This window comes from Balaenoptera ricei, chromosome 14 (genome assembly GCF_028023285.1).
Source record: "Balaenoptera ricei isolate mBalRic1 chromosome 14, mBalRic1.hap2, whole genome shotgun sequence".
Lineage (NCBI taxonomy): Eukaryota > Metazoa > Chordata > Mammalia > Artiodactyla > Balaenopteridae > Balaenoptera > Balaenoptera ricei.
The window spans coordinates 28,050,410-28,072,698 of NC_082652.1; the positions used below are offsets into that span (position 1 = coordinate 28,050,410).

Consider the following 22,289-nt stretch of genomic DNA (forward strand, 5'->3'; position numbering starts at 1 on the left):
GGGTGGGGCACGAAATGGCCACGCTGTTCCAGGTCAGTCCCCTGGCCTGCAGCTCAGGCACTCTGCTGTGCTCAGGAGAGGACACCTGGGCCATGGCCTCACTGGGTCCGTCCCACCCGGGACCCCTCTGCCCAGGCAGTCAGCAGGGACCTCTTCAAGGGGGACACGTGCCTTTCCTGCCCACGCCCAGCGACAGGTGCTCACTGCACAGCTCTCACCCCGCACAGACCTGGAGGCCCTCCGGGGACCTCTGTGTGCTGGGCCACAGAAGGGCAGGAGCCAGGGCCAGGCCCGGGGGGGCTACAGTGTGTCCTCAGGCCCCGAGGCCACCAGAGGCTGAGGCAGCCTGGGCAGAGCAAGGAGGTGTCTGCTCTCCGCTCACCTCTGGGCCCTGGGCCTCCTGGGGTGGGTGGGCTCCCCGATGGGCAGAGGCTGTAACTGGGGGTGGTGGGAGGAAGCCCATTACCACCTCTGCTGTCCAGCAGCTGCATTAATGCCTCTGTTCTGGCCCCCAAGCCCAGCTTCCTTTCTAACAGCTCACGGCCCTGCCTGCTGGGCTAGGACCTTAAGGCGAGGTGAGGTCTTCCAGTCTGAGGAGTCCCAGGGCCTGTGCAGCGTGGCCCGAGGAGGTGGCCGCTGGGCTGCGCGGGGTTCTGGCTGTAGAGAAGCAGATGCCCAGGGCCAGGGAGGGTGAGGGCCCCACATGGATTCCGATCTGGGGAGGGGGCAGATGGGTCTTGGTTTCAGAACAGAGGACCCAGGGATGTGTTGGAGGGGACAGACTTGCCGGTCCTCACTGTGGAGGCTGTGGTCCACCCACGCGCGGTCCAGAACTGCGAGGCTGCTGGTCCACCTTAAGCGACAGAAGTGGCGGTGCTGGTGGGGTGGGATTTCCTGCAGGAGGTGGGCCTGCCCGCGGGCCTATCCCAGGCACGGGCAGGGTGCCCGGCCCTTCCCGAGGGGCACTCCACTCTGTCCTGGGAGGCCTGCAGCCTGGGCTGGGATGCAGAGGGACCAGCAGCCCCGCCCTCCTTACCCTGCCCGCTGGCCCTGTGGCTCAAGGGCTGTGAGGTGGGCAGGGGATAAACAACCAAGGTGCCCCTGCAGTGTCACAATCCCCCACCCTCATAAATGCTGCGGGCGGGGTGTTGCTCCAGATGGGAGGGGCCTGGCCCTACCCAGGAAGAGCTCCGAGGTGTTTAGGGAAAGGTCGGTGCAAACAGGGACCCGGAAGGGACCTACATGCTCCAACGCCGCGGCCTGTGGGCTGGGGACAGAAGGCCTGGCGGTCGCCGCGTGTACCCCGGTGGGCAAGACCTCAGGTGTGCGGCGGCCGCATGGCCTCAGAGGGTCACGGGCTCCCAGCCTGGAGTTGGAGGAGAGGTCCCGCCGCGGGAGGGTCTGCCACTGGCTCTGCCCCGAGCGCAGAGGGAGGAGGAGGAGGAGGGAGGTGGCAGGCTGGGCAGGTGGGAGGGGCCGGCTGTCGTGAGGGGGGCCCCGCCCGGCCCCATGGCCCCTCACCGCCAGTCCACCTTAAGGGGCGTGCTGACATCAGCACGCTGTCTCCGCCGGCGCCTGGGAGGTGGGATTTCCTCTGCTGCCACCGCTGCTGCCTGGGTCCTGCCCGTCCAGCCGGCCCCGCCCGCCCGGCCCCGGGGAGGGATGCGGCGGCGCGGCGCCCAGGATGCCCCGCAGCCCCGGGACGCGCCTCAAACCCGCCAAGTACATCCCGGTGGCCACAGCGGCCGCACTGCTGGTCGGCTCCAGCACCCTGTTCTTCGTGTTCACGTGAGTCGGCTGCGGCGCTGGGGCCAGAAGGGGCAGGGCTGCGCACAGCGGTGGACGCGGCCTGGCGGGACCGGGGCCGGGGTTGGGCTGGCGGGCTGGGCTGGGTGGGGGCACCAGGGCCGTGGACAACGTGAGACCCCACTCTGGGCCAAGGATGATGCCACGAGTGTGCCCGTCCTGGGGTGCCAGGGACAGGTGAGTCCTGGATGTGAGGACACTGGTGTCCGACGGCCACCCCGTGAGCATACCAGGCAGGCCCTGGGTGCGAGGCACCAGCCCGGGCAGGGGAGTGCGTGCGGGGGCTGCCCAGGGTGTGGTTGCAGCCCTGCCCTCCCCACGAGGGGAGGGGGGCCGCCCAGAGCCACCAGCCCTCCTTGCGAGGAGCCAAGGACGACTCTCGAGTGCCCTCCTAGCCGTCCGGCCCCAGGCCGGAGCCAAGTTGTTCCCGCGTAGGTGTGGCCTGGCCCGGCTGACACGTGCCTGCCCCATGGCCACCGCCGACGCTGGCCTGGCAGTGCGCTCTGCCTTTTCTTGACATCCTTCTCAGCAAGGCCCAGTGGTCACAGCTGGAGGGCCCAGGCCAGGCCACACCCAGGGACACTGGCCTCGGTGGGCGCTGGGACCCTTGAGGCAGAGGACAGGCAGGTCCCGGGCCCATGCAGACCAGGGTAGGCGCTGACGACAGTTCCCTCTGCATTGTCGTGCCACCCCCCTCCCCAGGGCTCCTCAGGCACAGGGAAGTGTTGGGGACCCCAGGCTTCAGCCATGCAGGTCTGCGACCACCTCCTGCCACAAGTCCCAGGCTGGGACACAGCCAGGTCACCAGAGTAACAACCACTCTAGCCTTCCTGGGGACCTGAGGCTTGGGGTGGCCGCAGCCAGTGGGGCATCTGTTCCAAGGCGGGGGTGGGCAGGAGCCAGCTGGGTACCCTTTCACCTTAGCCGGGGCGAGGGCAGCAGCACAAGGACGGAAGGCTGCATTGGGCACCTTGGAGGTAGGCGAGCCCCGACCTGGAGGCTGGGCTGGGTGGGCACCACAGGCTGCCAACAGCGTGTTTAAAAAAGGCCTGTGTGGACAGGCTTATTTCTGGCTTTGGCGAGCAGACTTGTTCTTGTCACTCAGATGCTGCTGGCTATGAGGCTGTGGGCAGCGGGCGCGGGCCGAGGTGGGATGCGTCCCGCTGAGGCTTCTGGAGGGTGGGGCCTGGGCAGGGGTCTTGCGGGAGTCTCGGCTTTGCTTCCCTGCAGCCTGGTCTCCACTTGCTGGTTCTGGTTTCTCACTCCCCAGGTGCAATTCAGCATTTGTCCTGACTTTAAAAGGAATATGTGTTCTCTGATGAGAACTTGTGAAACGCTGGGAAAAAGTTCAACAAGCAACTGAGATCAACCCCACCCCAGGGAGCTCACCCACCTCCTCTCCCCTTAGGTGCACACAGGCCCCCTGAAGGGTGCTTGTCCTGAGCCTTCCCTTGATTTCAGAGGGTCCTTACTGTCCTGTGAACTCGACCCACCCCAGGGGCTGGGCATGGAGGCTGCCTACCCTCCCTCTGCTCTCACCGCTTGGGTTCTGGGTTCTGGGTTCAGTGACCCAGCGCTGAGAGGTTTGGGGTTGCCTCAGGGCAGCACAGGCGTGCCCTGCATCCTGCCCTGAGTGACTCACTCTGCCTGAGAGACCAGGCGGAAGATGGAGGTGCAGGGGTGCTGGCCGGCGTCCAGGTGCAGCAATCATCTTGCCAAGGGACCCTCACTCGTCCCCCGGAACTGGGATCCCTGCACCCCACGGCCACATTCCTTGGCTGAATGGCCATCAAGGACCCTGGCCGGCTCCCAGCCCGGTTCTGCTGGCGTTGTAGTTCCTGACGGGGTCTGCTGGGTGGCCCAGGCCCAACGACACCACCCACAGTGGGCTGATTCCGAGTAAGCAGGGGGCCAAGCAGTCCCCTTCTTGGGACAGGCCTCTCGTCACCCTGGTACCCACACCTCTGCCCTGTTACTGATCCCAGGCCCACTGCAGACTCAGACACCCGCTCCTGGGCCCTTCCCACCCTGCCCTCGGGGCCCCGCAGGATTCTGTCTGCTCTGCTCCTTGGACTTCACTGGAAGCTGAGTGGTCCCTGGCCCTCGCTCTACACTCAGTAAATATGAGTTGCCCCTTTGAGACAGGTCCACGTAGGCAGCAGCTCCGGGTGTCACTCAGGGTGGGGAGCCCAGGCCTAGAGGACCAAAGACCCATCCCTTGGGCCAGCTCTCTGAGGGGCTCGGCCAGCAGGACACTCAGATATGTCACCAGGAAAGGCTGGGGTGTGGGGAGGATGCCCAGAGCTGGGGGTGTCCCCCCCCGAGGATGGGTAGCATGCCTCAGGGTAGGTTCCTGGTGGCCCTCCTCCTCCAGGAAGGCTTCCTGCGTTCTTGGTACAGTACTGTCCCCCTGGGCCCCAGAAGGCTCAGCGTCAGGCCGGGTCAGGTGCTGGGAGGGGTCCGAGAGCGCCGAGGCCAGGTCTCTGCCCCTGCCCCTTCCCCTTCCTCCTCCTGGAGCCACCTTACAGAACGACAGGGACCCTGTGAACATCAGAGGGCCAGGGCTGCTTGGTGGGATACCCATGCCTGGGGCCCACACTGGGCTGTCTTGTCTCTGTCTGGGGCCAGTGGGCTGACTTCTGGGATGTCACGGCAGGTCCCCAGGATGGGCCTGAGCCCTCCCTATGCTTAGAGGCCCAGTCAGCCACAAGGCCCAGCCTAGGACAGTGAGAGTTCCAGTCCAAGACCAAGCCAGCCTGTGGCGGGCCTAGGTGGATGGAGCCGCTGGCAGGGACCATATGCGGAGGGGGACACTTGGTGTTAGCCCCCTGCCAGGACTTGCTGTGTGTACCCCTGGTCCCCTGAGCTTCAGTTTCCCCATCTGCTTGGGTGTCTGTAGGGGGTGCATGTGGCCAGAGGCCCTGCCTGGCTGGACCAGGGCAGAGTGGCCACAGACCCTCTGGTTCCGGGTGTCCCGTGTGTGAGCTTCATTAGTCAGTGTTAATGAAGAACCTGATTTAAGTGAAAACATCTGAGTTAAAATTTTCCATTCTGCATTTAGCCGAGGCCGCATGCTACGCTGCAGAACCCCATCCTGCTGGGCGGTGTCTCCTGCCGGCCCAGGTGGGGCCATGGTGGAGGCTCAGGAGGGGGGCCGGCCCGGGGGAGGGGCCTGCAGTGTGTCTGCCACCAGTGGGCAGTGTCCAACCCCTGCCCGGCAGGGCGAGCCTGGAGCACACCATTCCCTGGGAGGGGAGTGGGGTGTCATCCCTGAGGGCAGAGAGGTGCTCCTGGAGCCTGGCACAGACTCAGGCGGCCGGAGCAGTGCTGCCTGCCAGGCCTCACCCACAGAGCTCGTGTGTCCTCACACATCCTCACACTTGCCCATCCCACAGGGAGCTGAGAGATGTCCAGAGAGGGCTGGGGTGTGGGCGTCAGTGGAGGAGGGGCAAGTCTGCATCTGTGTTTGTGCGTGAATGAGGGTACAAATGTGCCATTGTGTGCACGAGTGTGCATATCCGTACACACGTCGGCACACACGTGCCTTTTGTGTTGATCACATGTGCGTGTGTGTATGCATGCTTGTGCAGTATCCACACATGTACACCTGGAGCATTGTGTGTGTCTGCGTGTGTGCTACACATGTGTGCATGCATGGGTCCCTGCATGTTCATGTGGATGTGCGTGTGTTTTTTCGTCTTCTCCCCTACTTAGCCGTTCCTGGGCCCTGGCAGCATTGGCTAGTGAGCCAGTCCTTGTTGGGCATGACCCAGGCCTCAGCCCCTCTTATGGCACAGCCTGGGGGTAGAGGCCCCCGGGGCGAGGATGGGGGGACAGGATGCGTGGCAGTGCCTGATCCTGGGTCTGAGTGAAGCCTGGGGGGCTGGAGGTGGTGAGTGGAGGGTAAAGTGGCTCAGGTCCCAGTCAGAGAACCCATACCCTCCCAGACTTGCCCAGCACCGGCTAAAGCCCCACCCTGCCCTCCCCGGTATGTGCTGCCCACGCGTGCAGTGGGTGGGTGGTGTCCAACCTGGGTAGAGGCCATCTAGCACCTCACTGCAAGCGTTACTCCGTCACCTTGCAGCTGCTGCTCTCCCCAGCCCCACCCGTGTCACTCAGGGTCATCGAGGCCCAGGGAGGACAAAGCAGTGTGGGCCTCCGGGGAGGGGGAGGGTGGCCTGAGCTGCCCACCAGGGCTGGCCTGAGCTGCCCGGCAGGTCACTGCAAAGGGCCGGTGGGCAGTGGGCTCTCAACATCTGCCGGTAAAACTTGGAGGGCGATGATGAAGGGCCGCGCTCGGCCCCCGTCCCATGTCCTCCCACCTTCAGCGCCCGCCTGCCTGCTGCACTTCGTGTCTGCATGTCTGTCCGTTCTCGGCCAGTTCCCTCCTCTCGAGAGCAGGCTGCCTTCCCAATGTGCGACATTGCAGGTGCCTGAAAGCCACGTTTTCCTTTTGCACAGACTACGTGGTCAGCCCTCCCAGAAGGCGCGTGGGGAGCTGGCTCACAGAGCCAGGGTGGGTCCGCGGTGCCCACCTCTCCCAGGTTCTGGCTGTGCCTGGCTCTCTCTCACCTGTCTTCACCGGCATCTGGGCTCCTAGCCCCCTCCCACCCTGTTGGGAGACCATGCCTCAGGGGCCCACCGTCATCCTGCCAAATGACATTGGATCGGAGGTCACAAACATACATTGAGCGCTGTCTGCACGCCAGGCTCCAGCGTGCAGGGATGGGGAGTGTGGAAGGTATCTGCTCTGGGCCGCCTGGGCAGGGGTGGTGGAGGAAGGCCTCCCGGCAGAGGGACCCCGTGTCCTCAGGTTGTGCATCACTTCCACGACGGGTTCTGGAGAAGAGGAAGGGGCAACTCACGGCTCCCAGCCCGCCGAGTGTGCTGCCTGCCGTGGGAGCGGAATCTTTAAATAGCCTCTTGCTTTCCACTAAAAATAGAGAAGTTCCGCTACCATGGAGGTGGTTGCTGGGGTGGCAGGGCTGGCTCCCAGCCAAGGCAGGCGTGGGCGTGCCAGTGTGGCCGGCGTATGCCGTGGGGGTGGGCAGGGCCACGGGCACGACTCACTCTGCGGGTGGCCACAATGCCCTATCCACATGGTCAAGTCTGGTGTAGGGGATCCCCACCGGCCCCCCAGCTCCACAGAGGGCCTGAGTGCGGGGAGGGAAGCAGAACCACTGGGTGCGCCCTGCTTATCACAGCAGCCATGGGAGAGATGGTGAGCCTGAAGCCAGAGGGGCTTCGTAGTAGCCTAGTGGGCAGAGACCCACCACAGGGTTGGGGCAGGGGGTCACAGGCCATGTGCCCAAGGACTGGCGAGTCTCCACTGAGGGGGTGCTCTGGTCAGGTCCTGCGAGGCCTGAGGAAGATGCTCTCTGTGCTAGAGTGTCCACCAGGGAGGCGTGTGAGACCTTTGCAGGGAGCCAGCAGTCTGAGAAGGCTTCATGGAAGAGGGGGCAGCCTTGGAGCCAAGTGGCGAGGGGTGATGAGAGATGGTGGAGGGGTGGGGGGAGCCATGCTTTTAGAGTCTCCAAGTATTCTGCACTGCCCTATGGAGAGTAAGGTGACAAACTAAAAAGAAGAGGCAGCCTGGGCAGGGATGCACCCAGGGCCCAGGTCCTGAGACTGCACCCCTCAGGGAAGAGCAGGCATGATCCCCCCATACATTTACAGACCGAGGATTGGGGCTCCCCACACCACACCCCAGAATCTCCCTGGCAACAGGGCCCTGCCAAGCTGGGGACAGGTCTGGGTGAGGCCCAGGGCTGGCCTGAGCTGCCCGGCAGGTCACTGGCCTCTACCCGTCAGAGCACATGGGCAGAGCCAGCTCCTTTCCCATCCTGGGCTCCCACCTCCTGTCTGTGTCTCCCCATCCAGGGCAGGGGACCCGGAAGGATGCCCAGCTGGGGCAGGAGGACGTGGCTTGGCTCTGGCCTATGGGCCTCTCTGAGCCTCAGTCTGCTCAACTGGGAGTTGAGCTCCTAACAGGTGCTCAGGGGTGTCTGGGTCAGGGCTGACACACACGGAGCCTGTGCACAGCCCCTGAGGGTTGAGTAGAGAAGCAGGGGGCCCGTGGCAACAGTGGTCTCCCTGACTGCCATGCTGAGCACTGCACGCGTGTGGCCAAGCCTAATTCCTCTGCCTCGCGTCCCCTCCCCACACACCTGCCACACCCCCAGACCCAGCTCTGCACTGCTGTCCAACACAGGTGCCCATGGTTGACACGAGCTGTGTCCCCAGCCGTTCCTGTCTACAATGGCATCCTCTTCCTCTTTGTGCTGGCCAACTTCAGCATGGCCACCTTCATGGACCCTGGCGTCTTCCCCCGAGGTAGGGCCCTGTGCTGGGGCAGCTCATCTGGCTCATTTTCGCTAGAGTGTGAGTGGCTGACGAAGGAGACCCTGGCTGGGGGTGGTGTGGGGGGTGGGGGGCTGGCTGGAGAGGGGCTCTCCTGCCACGGAAGTCATTTTCGTGCTGCCCCCGGCCCACAGCGGATGAGGACGAGGATAAGGAGGATGACTTCCGGGCCCCGCTGTACAAGAACGTGGATGTGCGGGGCATCCAGGTCCGTATGAAATGGTGCGCCACCTGCCACTTCTACCGCCCGCCGCGCTGCTCCCACTGCAGCGTCTGCGACAACTGCGTGGAGGTGACCGCCTGCCCCGCCCCCAGCCCACGCCCTCCTCCCCTGCCCGTCGTGTGCCCTGACGCGCTGTTCCTGCCCAGGACTTCGACCACCACTGCCCCTGGGTCAACAACTGCATTGGGCGCCGCAACTACCGCTACTTCTTCCTGTTCCTGCTGTCGCTCAGTGCGCACATGGTGGGCGTCGTAGCCTTCGGCCTGGTCTATGTGCTGAACCATGCCGAGGGGTTGGGCGCCGCGCACACCACCATCACGTATCCTTGGCCTGACCACAAAGGCGATGTGGACCGGGGACGCTTCTCACAGGGGAAGTCGAGGCTTGGAGGGGTGGGTCGGCAGCCCAGAAGTCCCCAGGGAGTGGGTCTCCTTCCCTGAGTGGGCAGTGGGGAGGGGGTGGGTAGTCTGTCCACAGGCACCTGCTCCATCCTCACCCACGGCCGTTGGCCTTAACGGGCCAGCATGGCCGTCATGTGTGTGGCCGGCCTCTTCTTCATCCCTGTCATCGGCCTCACTGGCTTCCACGTGGTGCTGGTCACTCGGGGCCGCACCACCAATGAGCAGGTGCAGACCCTGGGTGGGGCCATGCAGGGATGGGAGTGGGCATGGGAGGGTCCCCGATGGGCTGAGCGAGGAACCAGGGCTGCACAGGGACTGGGGTGGGGCGGGGCAGGGCAGGGCCGTGGGGGCCCGCGGCTGACGTGCAGCTGTGGTAGGGGAAGCTCTGGCCCTGGAGACCCCAGGTGGGGTTTGGCATGTGGGGTCTCACCTGCCCTGTCCCGCTCCTCACCCCCATCTGTGGGCACTGCAGCCACCAGTGAATCAGAGCCCAGAAATTCCACAGCTGCATGCAGGGGCAGACCCTGGTGACCTGGGTGGGGGGCACCCCTGGGCTGACCCTGCCCAACTCACCTCTGCGGAACCCCTGCTGTCCCTGCCTGTCCCCCTGCCCTCCTTGGCCAGACCCTGGCTAGCCAGGCTGGCTGAGGGGTCCCATGTCCACAGGTGACGGGGAAGTTCCGTGGGGGTGTGAACCCCTTCACCCGCGGCTGCTATGGGAACGTGGAGCACGTGCTGTGCAGCCCCCTGGCGCCCCGGTGAGGCCCGGCGGGTGTCCAGTGGGCCTCCTCGGGGTTTGGGGTGGGCAGCCATGGGCCCTCAGCCTGATCCACTTCTGCTTTTGGCAGGTGGGGTCCTGCCCTTGACATGCATTCTGGCCAGGTTGCCCTGGCCACTGACCCCTCTGCCCCTGGTGCAGGTATGTAGTGGAGCCGCCCCGGCTGCCGCTCGCCGCTCGCCTGAAGCCGCCCTTCCTTCGGCCGGAGCTCCTGGAGCGAGCGGCACCGCTCAAGGTCAAGCTTAGTGACAACGGGCTGAAGGCTGGCCTGGGCCACAGCAAGGTGGGGGCCTAGGGGTGGGGTAAGGGATGGGGTGAGGTGGGAAGCGGTCAGGTTGGAGGGGCCTAAGAGTAGAAAGGGGAAGGACTGGGTGGAATGGGGGAGGGGTCTAGGTCCCAGGCCCCAGGATGGAGTCCCCAGTTAAGCCCTGCCCGTGGCCTGTACCCTACACACCACTGACCGCGCCCCCTCCCAGTCCAAGGGCAGCCTGGACCGGTTGGATGAGAAGCCGCTGGACCTGGGGCCGCCGCTGCCCCCCAAGGCGGAGGCCGGCACATTTGGCAGCGACCTGCAGACCCCACGCCCCGGCAGTGCTGGTGAGGCGGGGTCGGCCAAACGGAGGGAGGGGCACAGACTGATCCCAGTCTGACAGTGGTCCATCTCCCCCAGAGAGCGCCCTGTCGGCGCAGAGGACCAGCCCCCCGACACCCGCCATGTACAAGTTCCGGCCCGCCTTTCCCACGGGTACCAAGGCGCCCTTCTGTGGGCCGGGCGAGCAGGTGAGGAGGCCTGGCCCTGCCCGGAGGTCCCGAGGCCCCGCCCCGGAGGCTCCACCCAAGAGGCCCCGCCCGGGAAGCTCCAGAGCCCCGCCCCCAGACTTCACCACACCCTGGAGGCCACGTCCCCAGGAATCCTACCTGAAGCCCCGCCCCAGGCCTCACCCTTGAAGGACCCGCCTGGGTCACAGAGGGTGTGGGCATCCCAGCTGGAGCTGGTAGAGGGGAGCGGGGCCGGGTGTCCTGGGAGGGGCTGGCGCAGGCAGTCCTAGCCACCTGGCCCTTGGCCAGTGTTGCCTGCTGGCTCTAGGCGCTGCCCCCGCGGGCACTGTGTGCCAGGATGCCTGGAATTCCACCATTAGTCACTCTATAAGGTCCTCAGGGCCCTCGGGAAGGCTTCAGAGGAATCTGAGATTGTTTGAGGAAGCACATTTATTCTCCGCGTTCACGTGGAGCAGCGGACGGCCTGAGCAGACACCCAGACCCCTGAGGTTCCCAGGCTGCCTGCCTCCTTCATGCCACCAGAGGGCAGACCCGTGGCTGAGCCAGCACACTTGGACCAGCCCCTCTCTCCCAGGGAACTCCCTCCAGGACTGATATCCCGCCTGACCCTGCCTCTGGGGCCTGCTGGTCAGGGCAGTGAGTCTGGGCCTCCCTGGCCAGTGTCCGGTGGCCCTTCTTGGAATGAGGGGGCTTAGGTGGGTTGCCTCCTTCCTGGGATTGTCCTGGATCCCATGGAGGGTCTGGCTTGTTGGTCAAGTGCCCTGAGGCCACATTTGTCCCCAGCCATGCGCCTTCTGGGTTTTGAGGTTCTGCAGGCTCTTGTCCCAGTCCAAGTCTGTGTGCCTGGAATCACGGAGAATCAAAAAGTCCCCTCTCTGTCACTGTGGCTACCACCTGGGCTGCTGGGCTCCGAGGGCACTGCCCTGCTGTCTGCTTTGCACTGCCCGCCCAGACCCTCAGCCGTGGGGTGCCTGGGAGAGGCCCTGGGTCACTGTGCGTTTATTAAGTCTCTTCGAGGTCCTGATCCCAAGGCTGCCCCAAGGCCCCTTCCTCTCCCTGGGGAGTTGGGCTGGAGCAGATGCACAGCCTTCCCTGGAGAGATACTGGGGCCCCCTGCTCTGCTCCACCCTGTCCCCACTTCCCTCCGTGGGGCGCAGGGGATAGAGAGCTTCTGGGAACAGCTCGTCGGTTGCACCTGCTGCCACCCCTGATGCCACCGGGATTACAACTTCCTAGTGGGCACAGAGCACCTGGTGAGCTGGCAGGGCACAGTGGGTGGGCCAAGATGGATGTGCGCCATCTCCCCCTGCAGGTCACGGGCACTGACTCCCTGACGCTGGGGGAGGACAGCATCCACAGCCTGGACTTTGCATCCGAGCCCAGCCTGGACGTCCCTGACTACCCGCCCAGCGGCCTGCATGCGGCCTACCCGCCATCCCCACCACTCAGTGCTGCTGACACCTTCTCAGGCGCCTTGCGCTCCCTGAGCCTCAAGGCCGCCAGCCGGCGGGGCGGTGACCACGTGGCCCTGCAGCCCCTGCGCTCTGAGGGTGGGCCCCCCACACCCCACCGTGGCCTCTTTGCCCCCCACGCGCTGCCCAACCGCAACGGCAGCCTGTCTTACGACAGCCTGCTGAACCCTGGCTCTCCCGGGGGCCACACGTGCCCGGCCCACCCCTCAGCTGGCGCAGCCAGCTACCGCTCGCCCTACCTGCACGCGGGGGCAGCGGGCGACCCACCACGGCCCCCGCCCCGCAGCTTCAGCCCCGTGCTGGGCCTGCGGCCTCGGGAGCCCTCACCTGTGCGCTACGACAACCTGTCCAGGACCATCATGGCCTCCATCCAGGAGCGCAAGGACAGGGAGGAGCGTGAGCGGCTGCTGCGCTCTCAGGCTGACTCGCTCTTTGGCGACTCGGGCGTCTACGACGCACCCAGCTCCTATAGCCTGCAGCAGGCCAGCGTGCTGTCCGAGGGCCCCCGTGGCCCCACGCTGCGCTGCAGCTCCAGGGACGACCTGGTGGCCGGGCCCGGCTTCGGGGGCGCCCGCAACCCCGCGCTGCAGGCGTCGCTGTCCTCGCTGTCCAGCGCCGTGAGCCGGGCGCCGCGGACCTCCTCTTCCTCCCTGCAGGCAGACCTGGCCAACAGTGGCGCCCCGGGGGCCCGGCCCGTCAGCGGCTCGCACAGGTCACCCGTGCGCCAGGTCCCTCCGTCCCCACCTAGCACTCCCCGCTCGCCCTCCTACGTGGGCCCCAAAGCCGTCGCCTTCATCCAAGCGGAGCTCCCAGAACCACCGCCCTCGCTGTCTGTGCAGAGGTGGGTGCTCAGGGTGCGGTCAGCTGCCGGGCACAGGGCAGGTGTCTGGCTGCCTGCAGGGCCTCTTGGCCAAGCACGTGGGGGCTGCCCAGGAGGCCTGAGGCTACCTAGGGGGGTGGGCCTCACCCACCTTGGAGGATCCTGGCGGCCAGTGTGAGGGTAGCCCGGCTACAAGGACGCCCTGGCATGTCCGGGGACCAGGAGCAGGAGAATTTGCATCTTGAGCCCAACACCCACACTCTCCCCTGGCTGGCACAGACCCAGCATGTGGGGGACCCTAGGGTTCTTCCTCTAGAGATGGTGCCACTGTCCATGTCCAGAAGGCCAAGTCTGGGGGACATCCTCCCACAGCAAAACATGCCACTCTGGGCACCACAGTCCTGGCCCTCGGGGGGCACACAGCCCCAGGAAGCAAGGGCTTCCCTGCTCAGAGATGGGCAAACCGAGTCTCAGAAGGGCAGGCTGGTCCCAGGCCCAAGTACAAGAGCTGAGCACCTGCTGGGCATGTTTGCTCACCAGAGCTTCACCTGGCTGCCGTGAGCACAGGCTCAGTTGACAAGGAGGTTCCTGTTGTGGGTGTAACAGGCCCAGAGGGGGCAGCTGTGAGGCAGCCCAGGGAGGGAGGGGCTCCTGCCTGCATGAATGCTGGGCAGCGAGGTCCATGCTACTGGTCAGTGCTGGGCAGGCTGGAGGGCAGAAAGGCAGCCCCTCGTCTCCCTTGGAGGGAGCAGGGAAGAGGCCACATCGTCACCGCTGGGCTTCCCAGCTCAGGGCACCAGGACAGGGCAGGGTCCAGGGACTCGCCTGGCCAGCATCCACCTGGCCTCCCTGTGTTCTGTGGTCTGTGCCGAGAGGCCTGGGAGGGGATGGCGGCCATTATGACATCTGTCTGTCCTGTGACAGCACGGCCCTCCCCTGGCAGGCTCTGCTCCCCCACCCATTTCCATGTGGGACCGTCCAGGGTCAGAGGCAGGGGCTGCCCAGTGCTCCGTCTGTGTCTGTGTCCTCTGTCCTCTTGCCTCCGCTGGCCCCTGTCCTGCCATGGTCCCGTGTTCACCGTGTGTGTGCGTGTGTGTGCTTGTTTTGATGCAGGGACCACCCTCAGCTGAAGACCCCCCCAAGTAAGCTTAATGGGCAGTCCCCGGGCCTGGCCCGCTTGGGGCTTGCCACCGGCCCCCCAGGGCCCTCCGCCAGCCCCGCCCGGCACACGCTCGTTAAGAAGGTGTCCGGCGTGGGTGGGACCACATACGAGATCTCGGTGTGAGGACTGACTGCCACCCGTCGCCGTGGCGCCATGGGAGCCAGGACCCCCCCCCCCCCAGCGGCTGCCCCCACTCCCAACTTCTCTGCCCTGGGAGAGGAGGCCCAGGCTTGGTGTGGACGCATCAGCGGGAGGAGAACCACGCCTCCACGGGCCTATCCCTCGTCCTCGGCCCGTGCATCCACTCATCTGCTCACCAGGGCACGGCTGGGCCAAGGGCCATGAGGCTGCAGGATCTGCGTGTTGGTGGCCCTGCTCCCACGAGCTGGGGCAGCAAGGGGGCGTGGACTGCACAGGTTGTCACCAGGCCAGTCCCTACCCACTTCCCTTACACATGGGTCACCATGGCCCAGAGATGGACAGAGAGGCCTGGGCCCCTGGCCGTCCTCCCAGACCAAGGGCCCCACCGCCCAGCTGCTCCTAACCATTGCCTTTCAGGGACCCGCTGGAAGCTTGTAGCTTGGCAAGGCCCACTCTTCTGCAGGGAGTCCAGGCCCGGCCCACAGGCACCCAGCTCCGGGACTGCTCTGGGTTCTGACGGACAGGTGCACAAATGGACAGACGGACGGACAGCCAGCTGTGGGTGGGGTCCTGGCTCCGTGTGTCTCGTCTCGCCCAGCTGGTGGGCGCGTCCCCGTGTCTGTGCGCTGAGCTGCCATGCCACGTCCCATGTGTTCACGCTCGGGCCCCCGCTGCCCCCACTGCCCGGAAACTCGCTTTAATTGAAGCCTTAATCTTTGCTTTATGCTCTTGTGGGAGGTGACGGGGGCAGGGGGAGCGGGCACAGGAGGCCGGATGCCACCACAGGGGGCCCACGCGACCCCGAGTCCCCTCCCTGCAAACTGGAGACCCCCACCCGAGGCATGCAAAGTCCAGGCCCTGCTGGAGCCTGGGCGCCCACGTGGAAAGCACATCGGGGAGGGGTCGGAGTTTTGTCTGGCGCCAGGGACCCGAGAGTAAGCACACGGCAGCGTCCGCTTGCGTTGTGTCTGTTTTATGTTTTTATATCTACATCTATATATCTATAATTTTATTAAAAAAAGAAAAAGAGTCATTTCGATCCTTTCCTTGAGCAAGGCCAGGGGCTCTGGGCGGGGGCAGAGGGGGTCAGGCTCCGGGAGAGGTGGTGGCGGACAGTCCGGGCGTGGACGTTCTGCGTGGGTGTTTCCGTGGACTGAAGCCATGTTGGAGGCCTGGTGGGTGGGGGCTGGCCGGCGGTTCTCTGGCTGACCAGCGTGAGGCTTCCCTGGGTCTGCGTCATCCCTGGCAGTAGCAGGGCGTTTGGAGAGAAGCTGGGGCTGTAGCCGCCCCAGGGGCCCAGGATCCCAGGAGCAGGGAGTGCCCGCCCGTGCTGCAGCTGCGCGGACTGGAACTCATCTCCCGTCCCCCCTGCAAGTGTCTGGGGTGGGGACATCGGGAATCCACAGCTTTTCAGGGGCTGGGGGACTGGGGCAGGGGCTGGCCCCGCGTGGTAGGCCAGCGGGTCCTCAGACCCTGAACCGGGCAGCTCTGCCCCTTGCTGACCTCCGCCTTTCTGCTTCTCTCTCACGGGACGCTGCAACCCGCAGGGGGCGGATCGGCACCTGCAGCCGTGGATGGGGGCGGCGTGGCCAACCCAGGGTGCCCCCTGGCCTGCACCTGTGCCACCTTGGCCTCCCGGTGGACCGCCCGTCACTGCGGGTCCCCTGGAGCCCGGCCACTGGGGTGCCCCCCCGGGGGGCCGTGTGCCGTCTACACTCGGCCGCCTCCAGCCTCTTCCCCAGCCTCTCAGGGCCCGAGCGGGACACCAAGTAGGAGACTCCGGGGCCCAAGAGGCCAGGCTGCCGCAGACCCTAGGGTGTGGGCTGGGGGTCCCCTCTCCACCAGCTGCACCTTGACTGACCCCGAGCCCACCAGGGCCCGTGACCCTGTGCCCTCCCAGCTCAGGAAGTCCCCACCTGCTGCAGAGGGTCCGAAACCCCAGGTGGGGGCCCTGGAGCTGCTGGAACCAGCACAGCCTTCCCGGGTGTCACCATTACCTGACTCCTGCCTGACCAAGCACTTTACACGCCACTTCCTCCCAGGGAGCCCCGGCCTCTGTGGGTTGGGCTGGGTGGGGGTCTCAGGTCGCCCCTGCAGGTCACTACACTCCCCCCTCCCTGCACCCAGCACATGAACAGATGCCTTAAGCTCCTGGAGCCGCCAGCTGGAGGAGACCCCAGCCCACCGGCCCTGCCCGGGTGGTCTTCACTCCTTCACTCTGAGATGTTGCACCTGGCGAGCTCAGAGGGCCCTGCCACCCCCAGCCTTGCAGCCCCCAGCCGGCTGGGCCTGGATGCTCCCAGGGGCAGGGCCAGGCCCTGGCCGTCCCCTCTGCCTGGGCAGCGGCTCTGTTTCTCCCACTTGGGGATGAGCAGCCACAAAGCTATTCTCTATTGTTCTAAAAGGTATTGCCCCGCCCCAGTTTAATGCACTAAATAAAATTTTTGGTGTTTACCTCCATGGCTCTGTCCACCAGCGTGGTCCCCCTGTCCTCCAAGCCTCGGGGAAGCGCCAGGAGGCTGGACTGGACAGGGACCCTGGGATGGGGAGGGAACAGGAGCCGGGGGCCGGGTGGTGGCTGGGCCGGTTTGGGAAGGGGGGTGGTCGGCCAGACAGGGACGTGGGTTATGTGAAGGGTCAGCAGAGCCTGGGCTGAGAACCTGATCCCCGAGGTCCGCCAGTCCCAGGGGTGAGGCCTGAGGACCTCACTTTCAGTGGAGTCCCTTCTGCACACCTTCTGCTCAGAGCCCTTCTGGTGGCCAGGGCGGTCTGGGGGCGTCCTGCGGAGAGGCTGCCCTGGCAGCGGATGGGGCTTGGGGGACGAGGCAGGGGCGCCACCCCTAGGGACCCTCACTGCAAGATCGGCCTCAGAAGGCGGCAAAGCCTCCTGTGCCCCCGCTCCCGTTTCCATGGAAACAAGTGCACAGGCCTTGTGTCACTACTATATGTCCAGCTGCAGGCCCAGCCCTCAGGACAGACCCCGCCTCCACCCTCCTCCAAGGCTCCGGGCTGGGAAGATGTGTGGCAGTGCCATGAGCGGGGACTGGCACGGCCGCTGGGCACCCTGGGCCACACCGGCCGCCTTGCTTCCTCCTCGCTGGGGCTGCTCGGCCTCCGGCCTAGAAGGGCAGGAAGTCGTCCACCTCAAGGCGCAGGAACGGGCCCAGCAGGGTCCGGAGCTTCCAGACGGTGGCGCGGCTCAGCAGGGGCGGCACCAGCCCCTCGAAGGGCGCGGGGTCCACCACGTACACGTAGGCGGCAGTGCAGGCTAGCAGGGCACCCAGCAGCAACCTCAGGGCCAGCAGCCTGTGGACGGCAGTGGTCAGGGGGCGGGGGCGCCCAGGGGACGGTCCCTGGGGACTGGGCTCTGCCCTTGAGCTCGGACAGCCACCTACCAGAGCTGGCGTTTGAGGCCCTCAGAACATCCCAGCTGCGTCCGCGCCTTCTGCAGGAGAGGGGCTGAGTCAGAGCAAGTTCCTACTCTCTCCCAGGACAAGGGTGATTCTGGTCACAGGGATCCTCTCCCGCTCCCTGAGTGGGGCCTCCAGGGAGAGGGTGGGGTGGGGGACTTACCCCTATGCACACCATCTGCTGCTCCTTCCTGACCTGGGTGCAGCACTGGGCCCGTTCCCTGGCGGGGGGGTGGGGCGCACAGTCAGCGCCACGTGTACCCCCCACCTCAGCCTGGCACCACCTGGTCTGGTGCAGGGGAATTGGGGAGGGGTCAGGGATTGGTCCACCCCATCCTGACCCGGACACCTACCCCCATCCCGGCCCAGCCAGGCCCTGCTCGCTCCCAACCCTGCACATCACCCCAAAATCTCCAGCTGGATGTCCTCCATCTGGTTCAGTACACCCCGGATGTCCTTCTTGAGGTTCTGGGGGGCAGAGAGGGTAAAGCTGGTCCCCCAACCCCACTGCCCCCACCCAGCCCCCTCATCCTCTGGGTGTCGCCTTTAGGGACCTACCAGGAGCCCGGTGGCCTGGTTGTTCAGGGCCATGTGTACTTCGGCCACGCCGTCCCACACCTGGTGGGAGGGTGGAGGCTGGGTCACGCCCCAAGGAGCGGGACCCACGCAGGATGCATGTCACAGGTGGGTGCCCCAGCGCCCCCTCCCACCCTTGCAGGTGGGCACCTCGGTGATGGCCATCTTCTTCCTCTCAAAGGACAGTCGGATCTGCTGCAGCTCGTTCTGGGGGCAGGCACAGTGTGGGCAGAGGGAGGGCCGGCGGGTGGTCAGCTCCTACCTCCCCGCACGCCCCCGGTCCCTGGGGCCCACCTGGGACTGTTGCACGAAGGACTCTTTCCCCCGGCACAGCTCCTGCCGCAGCAGCTGCAGAGGGGCACTGTCCTCCAGGGGCCGGGCACTGGCCTGCTCAAGGGGCTGCAGAGGAGCCACCGGCTCAGCCCCAAGGCCATCGGCAACATCCGTGGTCAAAGACTGCTTAGGAGTGGGGTGGGGGTAGCGCATGGAGCCACAGGGAGCTCCCCAGAGCCTCCCATTGTCCTGCTGGGGCTGCACCCTGCCACACACTCACCCAGGTCAGGGCCGTGCAGCTCGAGTGCTCCGGGCACAAGGGCAGGAACTGCTGCCCTGGCCCCAGGAGGGCCCCCAGCTGCTCCTGCAGGTCCTGGTTCTGCCTTTTCTGGGGATGGCGGCAGAGAGATGGGAACAGCCACTTCACAGGCAGGAGGCCGAAGGGGGCGGTGGTGGAGGGCTTGGGGCCTGGGAGGGCTGGGAGCGCACTCACCAGATTCTGGTTCTCCTGCTCCATCTGGAGAAACGACTGCTCTGCAGGCCCCAGGAGTACGCTCTGGAGCTGGGAGGGGGCTGCCCTGGGTGAGGCCGGGATCCCTGCCCCCGGGGTCAGGGGCGGGCAAGGGCAGGATCTGGGCCCTGAGCTGGGCCCCGCCCCCTGCCTGGGTGTCCCCTGCTCTCGGCCTGAGTGCAGGGGCCAGCCCCACCCCAGCCCCATCTCTACTTGTCCTTGTCTCGCCCCCGCCGGGTGGTCTCGTGGCCTCTGCCGCTGCATCTCTCCCTCTTCACCTGTGATAAAGTTCCCAGGTACCTCGTCACCGACCCTGGGCCCCCCACCCCCTGTCCCCGGGGCCGGGAAAGGCCTGGCAGACTCCACTGAGTGGGTGGAGCTGAGAGGCATCATGCAGGGCCACCTTACAAACCCCTAGCAGGGTGGGTCCAGGCATCCTCCATGGCTGCTCGAAGCTGGGGGTTGGGGGCACTGTGGGTGGGAGTGGCCACGGGGTCCCAGGGTTTTCGGCCCCTCCATACCTCCCTGTGACCCCTTCCTGACCCCAGGTCCAGGCTTTGGCCTGGCCTGACCTGCCACCCTCTTACTGAGGGCCCTCTGGGTGTCATGGCTCACAGGTGCCTCAGGGACACCTGTCACAAAGGCCTGGGCATGGCCAGGGAGGTCATAATGGGCTGGGGCGGTGGTCAGAGCAGGGCTGGCAGGGCCCCTCCCACCATGTCCCTGTTCCTCAAGTAACCTCAGGGGGTCACCCCCTCTGCATCGTCCCCACCACACCCACCTCAGCTATTTTCTTAAAATGTACAGCAGATCATGCAGACACGTGGTTAGAACAAAGTCAAACAACAGGAAGTGTCCAGTGTGACCCTGCCCCCAGCCTGTGATCCCAGTGGCTGAGATCTTTCTGGAGGTGGCCGCACGTCTCATGGTCTCTCTCTCTTCACACAGAAGAGATCATCCTGCAGCCTGGCTTTTTCACGTAACGTATCTCCAAGGTTTTTTTAGAAATCATTTATTGAACATTCGATGGTCCTGCAAGGACTATTATTATCCTCTCCCTGTAGGCGGGGGACTGAGGCCTGAAGACACTTGCCTGAGGCCATGGCCTATTCAGTGATGGGACCAGAGTCCAGCCTGCTCTTCACCACTTTGGGGGTCTTTTCAGTGACAGCAGAGCACGCCTCTCATGCGGAGCCAGATCCAGCCCCTGCCCCCCAATGGTTTCTCCTCCCTTCCTACAACATCGTGTTGTGCTATCTGCCCCACTGCATCCCCGATGCTCCTGGAGCCCCTGCCTCACATCCTCCTCTTTCTCAGTTCCCTCCCTTGTTCTGTGGAAGCACATCCTCAAGCAGCATCCTCAGAAAGGTGGGTCGGTGGAAACCCGAGTGCCTGTGTGGTGGAAACAGCCGCAAATCCCTCCTGTCCCCGGGTCCTTGGCCCTCTGCAATGTGACCCTGGGTTCTGGGCTAGCCTGGGAGTTCGCTTGGGCCAGTGGAGTCGTACCAGCAGAGGCCTGAACAGTGCTTGTGTGTTGGGCTGTGACTGTCCTGCTGCTCTGGGGACCCTCTGTGGTGGGAGGGGGGCATGGCCTTACTCTCAGATACCAGGTCGTGGGGAGGGAAGCTCTGGTCATCCCAGCGGGTCCCCAGCTGCCAGAAGCTGGGTTGAAGAGCCCAGCGAGACCACAGAGACCCACCCCGTGGGGCCGGCCAAGTCGCCAAGGCCCGACTGACTTGTGCTTGTTTTAGTCTCTGAGATTGGGAGCCATCTGCCCCTTGGGACTAGATCATGAGACACCTCACAAGTCTGAAAGCATCTTACTCTGACCTCACGCTTGTTGGCTGTGAGTTTGGGCAGAGTCAGCTCAGAGGGCATTTTCCCACAGGAATTCAGGGGCCCCACAGTCCCTGGAGCTGCTGCCCGCAGGCCGTGCTGCGATCATGCTTTAAAATTTCAAGACATCTCCATTGTTCTTTGCGTGCCCTTATTCTTTTTTCAGAGCTTCCTGTTCTGTTTTAGGGATAACGTGGATTTTGGAGGGAGGGGAACTTTTGCTTCCTGCTTTTTCTCTTTGTGGTTCTTTTTTTCTGTTTGGTAGGACTTCCTATTAGGCCCTGTCCTCAAATGTCTGGCTTTTCTACTCCTGTGCATAGGGGGCAGGATGGAGCTGAGGAGTTTCTCTCCCCGTTAGCAGCTGGGGTGTCCCAGAGTCAGTCCCCTGGAAGGAAGGCCTTCTGCCTCTGGGCAGACATCTGGAGAGGGGGACAGCTTGGGGAGTTTGCCTGGCAGTCCCCGTGTCACCTGCCGTCCCTCATACATGCTGGAGGCCACCCCAAGCCGTCCCATAGCCAGCCCAGTTTTGCTGCCCTGCCTCATCCACACCCAGGTGATGTCAGACCCTGTCCTGCTATGTCAGTCCCCGCTTCCCGTCTGAAGAAGTCTGTCAAAATCCCTTATCTGCTGGTGGTCTCACTCCTGTCCTCTTTGTAGGACAGATACACTACAGGGGCTGCCGGACGGGGGCCACCCACAGAGGAGGGGGCATGCACAGCCCACAGGCTGTGTCCACCTGGACACAGGTGGCCCAGCCCCAGGAGGTCACTCTGTTTCTAGGGGTGCATCTGTGAAGCATTAGCAACAGGCTCTGGCTGGGGATGGGCCGGGAAAGATGGGCCTGGAGCCCCACTCAGGCATCAGCGGCCCCCTGAACTCTCCCCTGAGCAGACTCTGCTTAGCCACCAGGGGAGGAGGGGGCCTCCGGGGTGGGGCAGGGGGTGGCTCCCTGTCAGGTGCCAGCAGGTGCCTGGGAACGTTAAATGGGGAGAGGGAATCTCCTCATGGAGACTGGGGAACCCCTGTAATAACAGCAAGGACAGTGGCGGCAACCCGGGGACTGCTAGCAGAGGCCTCAAGTCTCAGGAGCCAGGCAGGGCACCCAGGCGGGGCTGCAGGAGGGGGTGCCTGGGACACCCGATGACACAGGAGCCTCGGCCCCACCCACCGTGTCCCGGCCTGGAACCCCATGCTCCTGGATGCAACATTTACCCTGGCTGCGCCCCATCTGGGAAGTTTGCTGGTGGCTCACAGCCCAGCCCTGAAGAACCCAACACCCTGAAACCTTCCTCACACCCTCCCTGTGGTCCTTGCTAAGTGGCCCTGAGCTTGAGAATGGCCCAAAGGGTGGGGGACTCTCAGAGGGAACCTCAGCTTTGGTGGCATTTCCACAAATGGGGACAGGTAAGGTAATGTATGCGGGGCACCCTGCAAATCCGTGTTGATTGGGGTGGGGGGGGGTCTGAATTGAGTCAGGGCTCCAGGATGGGGCGGGGGTTAGTCTGCATCGTCAGATTTCCTTGCCATGGTGGGAAGCGAGGCTCAAGTGCGTTGTGGAAAGAGCCAGGCCAAGGCCCTCCTTGTCATGCAGCATGCACCTCCCTGGACACCAGTTGCCATGGCAGCTGCTTCCTGCCCAAGTTGCCATGACGCCCAATAGCCTCAGGGAGCCTGGAGCCTGTGAGTAGGGGTTGGGCTGCGGAGGGAGAGGAGGTGTGGAGGCCCGCGTCCTTCCTGCTC

The 22,289-nt window shown here is 64.9% G+C and overlaps 2 protein-coding genes across 8 annotated transcripts; one reads left to right on the forward strand and one right to left on the reverse strand.

Annotated features, from left to right (window-relative positions):
• The first annotated feature begins 1,225 nt into the window (after positions 1 to 1,225).
• ZDHHC8 (zinc finger DHHC-type palmitoyltransferase 8) lies at positions 1,226 to 15,731 on the forward strand. Of its 7 annotated transcripts, none has more exons than XM_059894327.1 (11): positions 1,226 to 1,322; positions 8,018 to 8,139; positions 8,301 to 8,458; positions 8,536 to 8,708; positions 8,913 to 9,015; positions 9,457 to 9,548; positions 9,710 to 9,851; positions 10,045 to 10,165; positions 10,239 to 10,348; positions 11,661 to 12,661; positions 13,754 to 14,453. In XM_059894327.1, the coding sequence occupies exons 1-11, from the start codon at positions 1,243 to 1,245 to the stop codon at positions 13,923 to 13,925; spliced, it is 2,274 nt and encodes a 757-aa protein (XP_059750310.1). In that variant the 5' UTR covers positions 1,226 to 1,242; the 3' UTR covers positions 13,926 to 14,453. The 7 variants fall into 7 exon arrangements, with proteins under 7 accessions (XP_059750310.1, XP_059750315.1, XP_059750313.1 ...); XM_059894332.1 differs by lacking the exons at positions 1,226 to 1,322; positions 13,754 to 14,453 and adding exons at positions 1,460 to 1,788; positions 15,491 to 15,731; XM_059894330.1 differs by lacking the exon at positions 1,226 to 1,322 and adding an exon at positions 1,462 to 1,788 and having other exon boundaries at positions 14,361 to 14,976.
• Positions 15,732 to 16,961: 1,230 nt separating this feature from the next.
• CCDC188 (coiled-coil domain containing 188) lies at positions 16,962 to 19,232 on the reverse strand. Its single transcript, XM_059895317.1, is given in 9 exon segments — positions 16,962 to 17,249; positions 17,339 to 17,388; positions 17,517 to 17,574; positions 17,757 to 17,821; positions 17,912 to 17,971; positions 18,080 to 18,136; positions 18,224 to 18,328; positions 18,483 to 18,590; positions 18,696 to 19,232. Coding segments are annotated over 9 exon segments (1,227 nt in total). The 3' UTR covers positions 16,962 to 17,062.
• Positions 19,233 to 22,289: the final 3,057 nt, after the last annotated feature.

Bases quoted from the DNA above. Each gene is read 5' to 3' on its own strand.
- ZDHHC8 (XM_059894332.1), top strand. From the start codon at position 1,685: ATGCCCCGCAGCCCCGGGACGCGCCTCAAACCCGCCAAGTACATCCCG. The intron at 1,789-8,017 runs GTGAGTCGGCTG...TGTCCAACACAG, and splicing joins ACCCTGTTCTTCGTGTTCAC to GTGCCCATGGTTGACACGAG. The intron at 12,662-15,490 runs GTGGGTGCTCAG...TGCAACCCGCAG, and splicing joins CCCTCGCTGTCTGTGCAGAG to GGGGCGGATCGGCACCTGCA.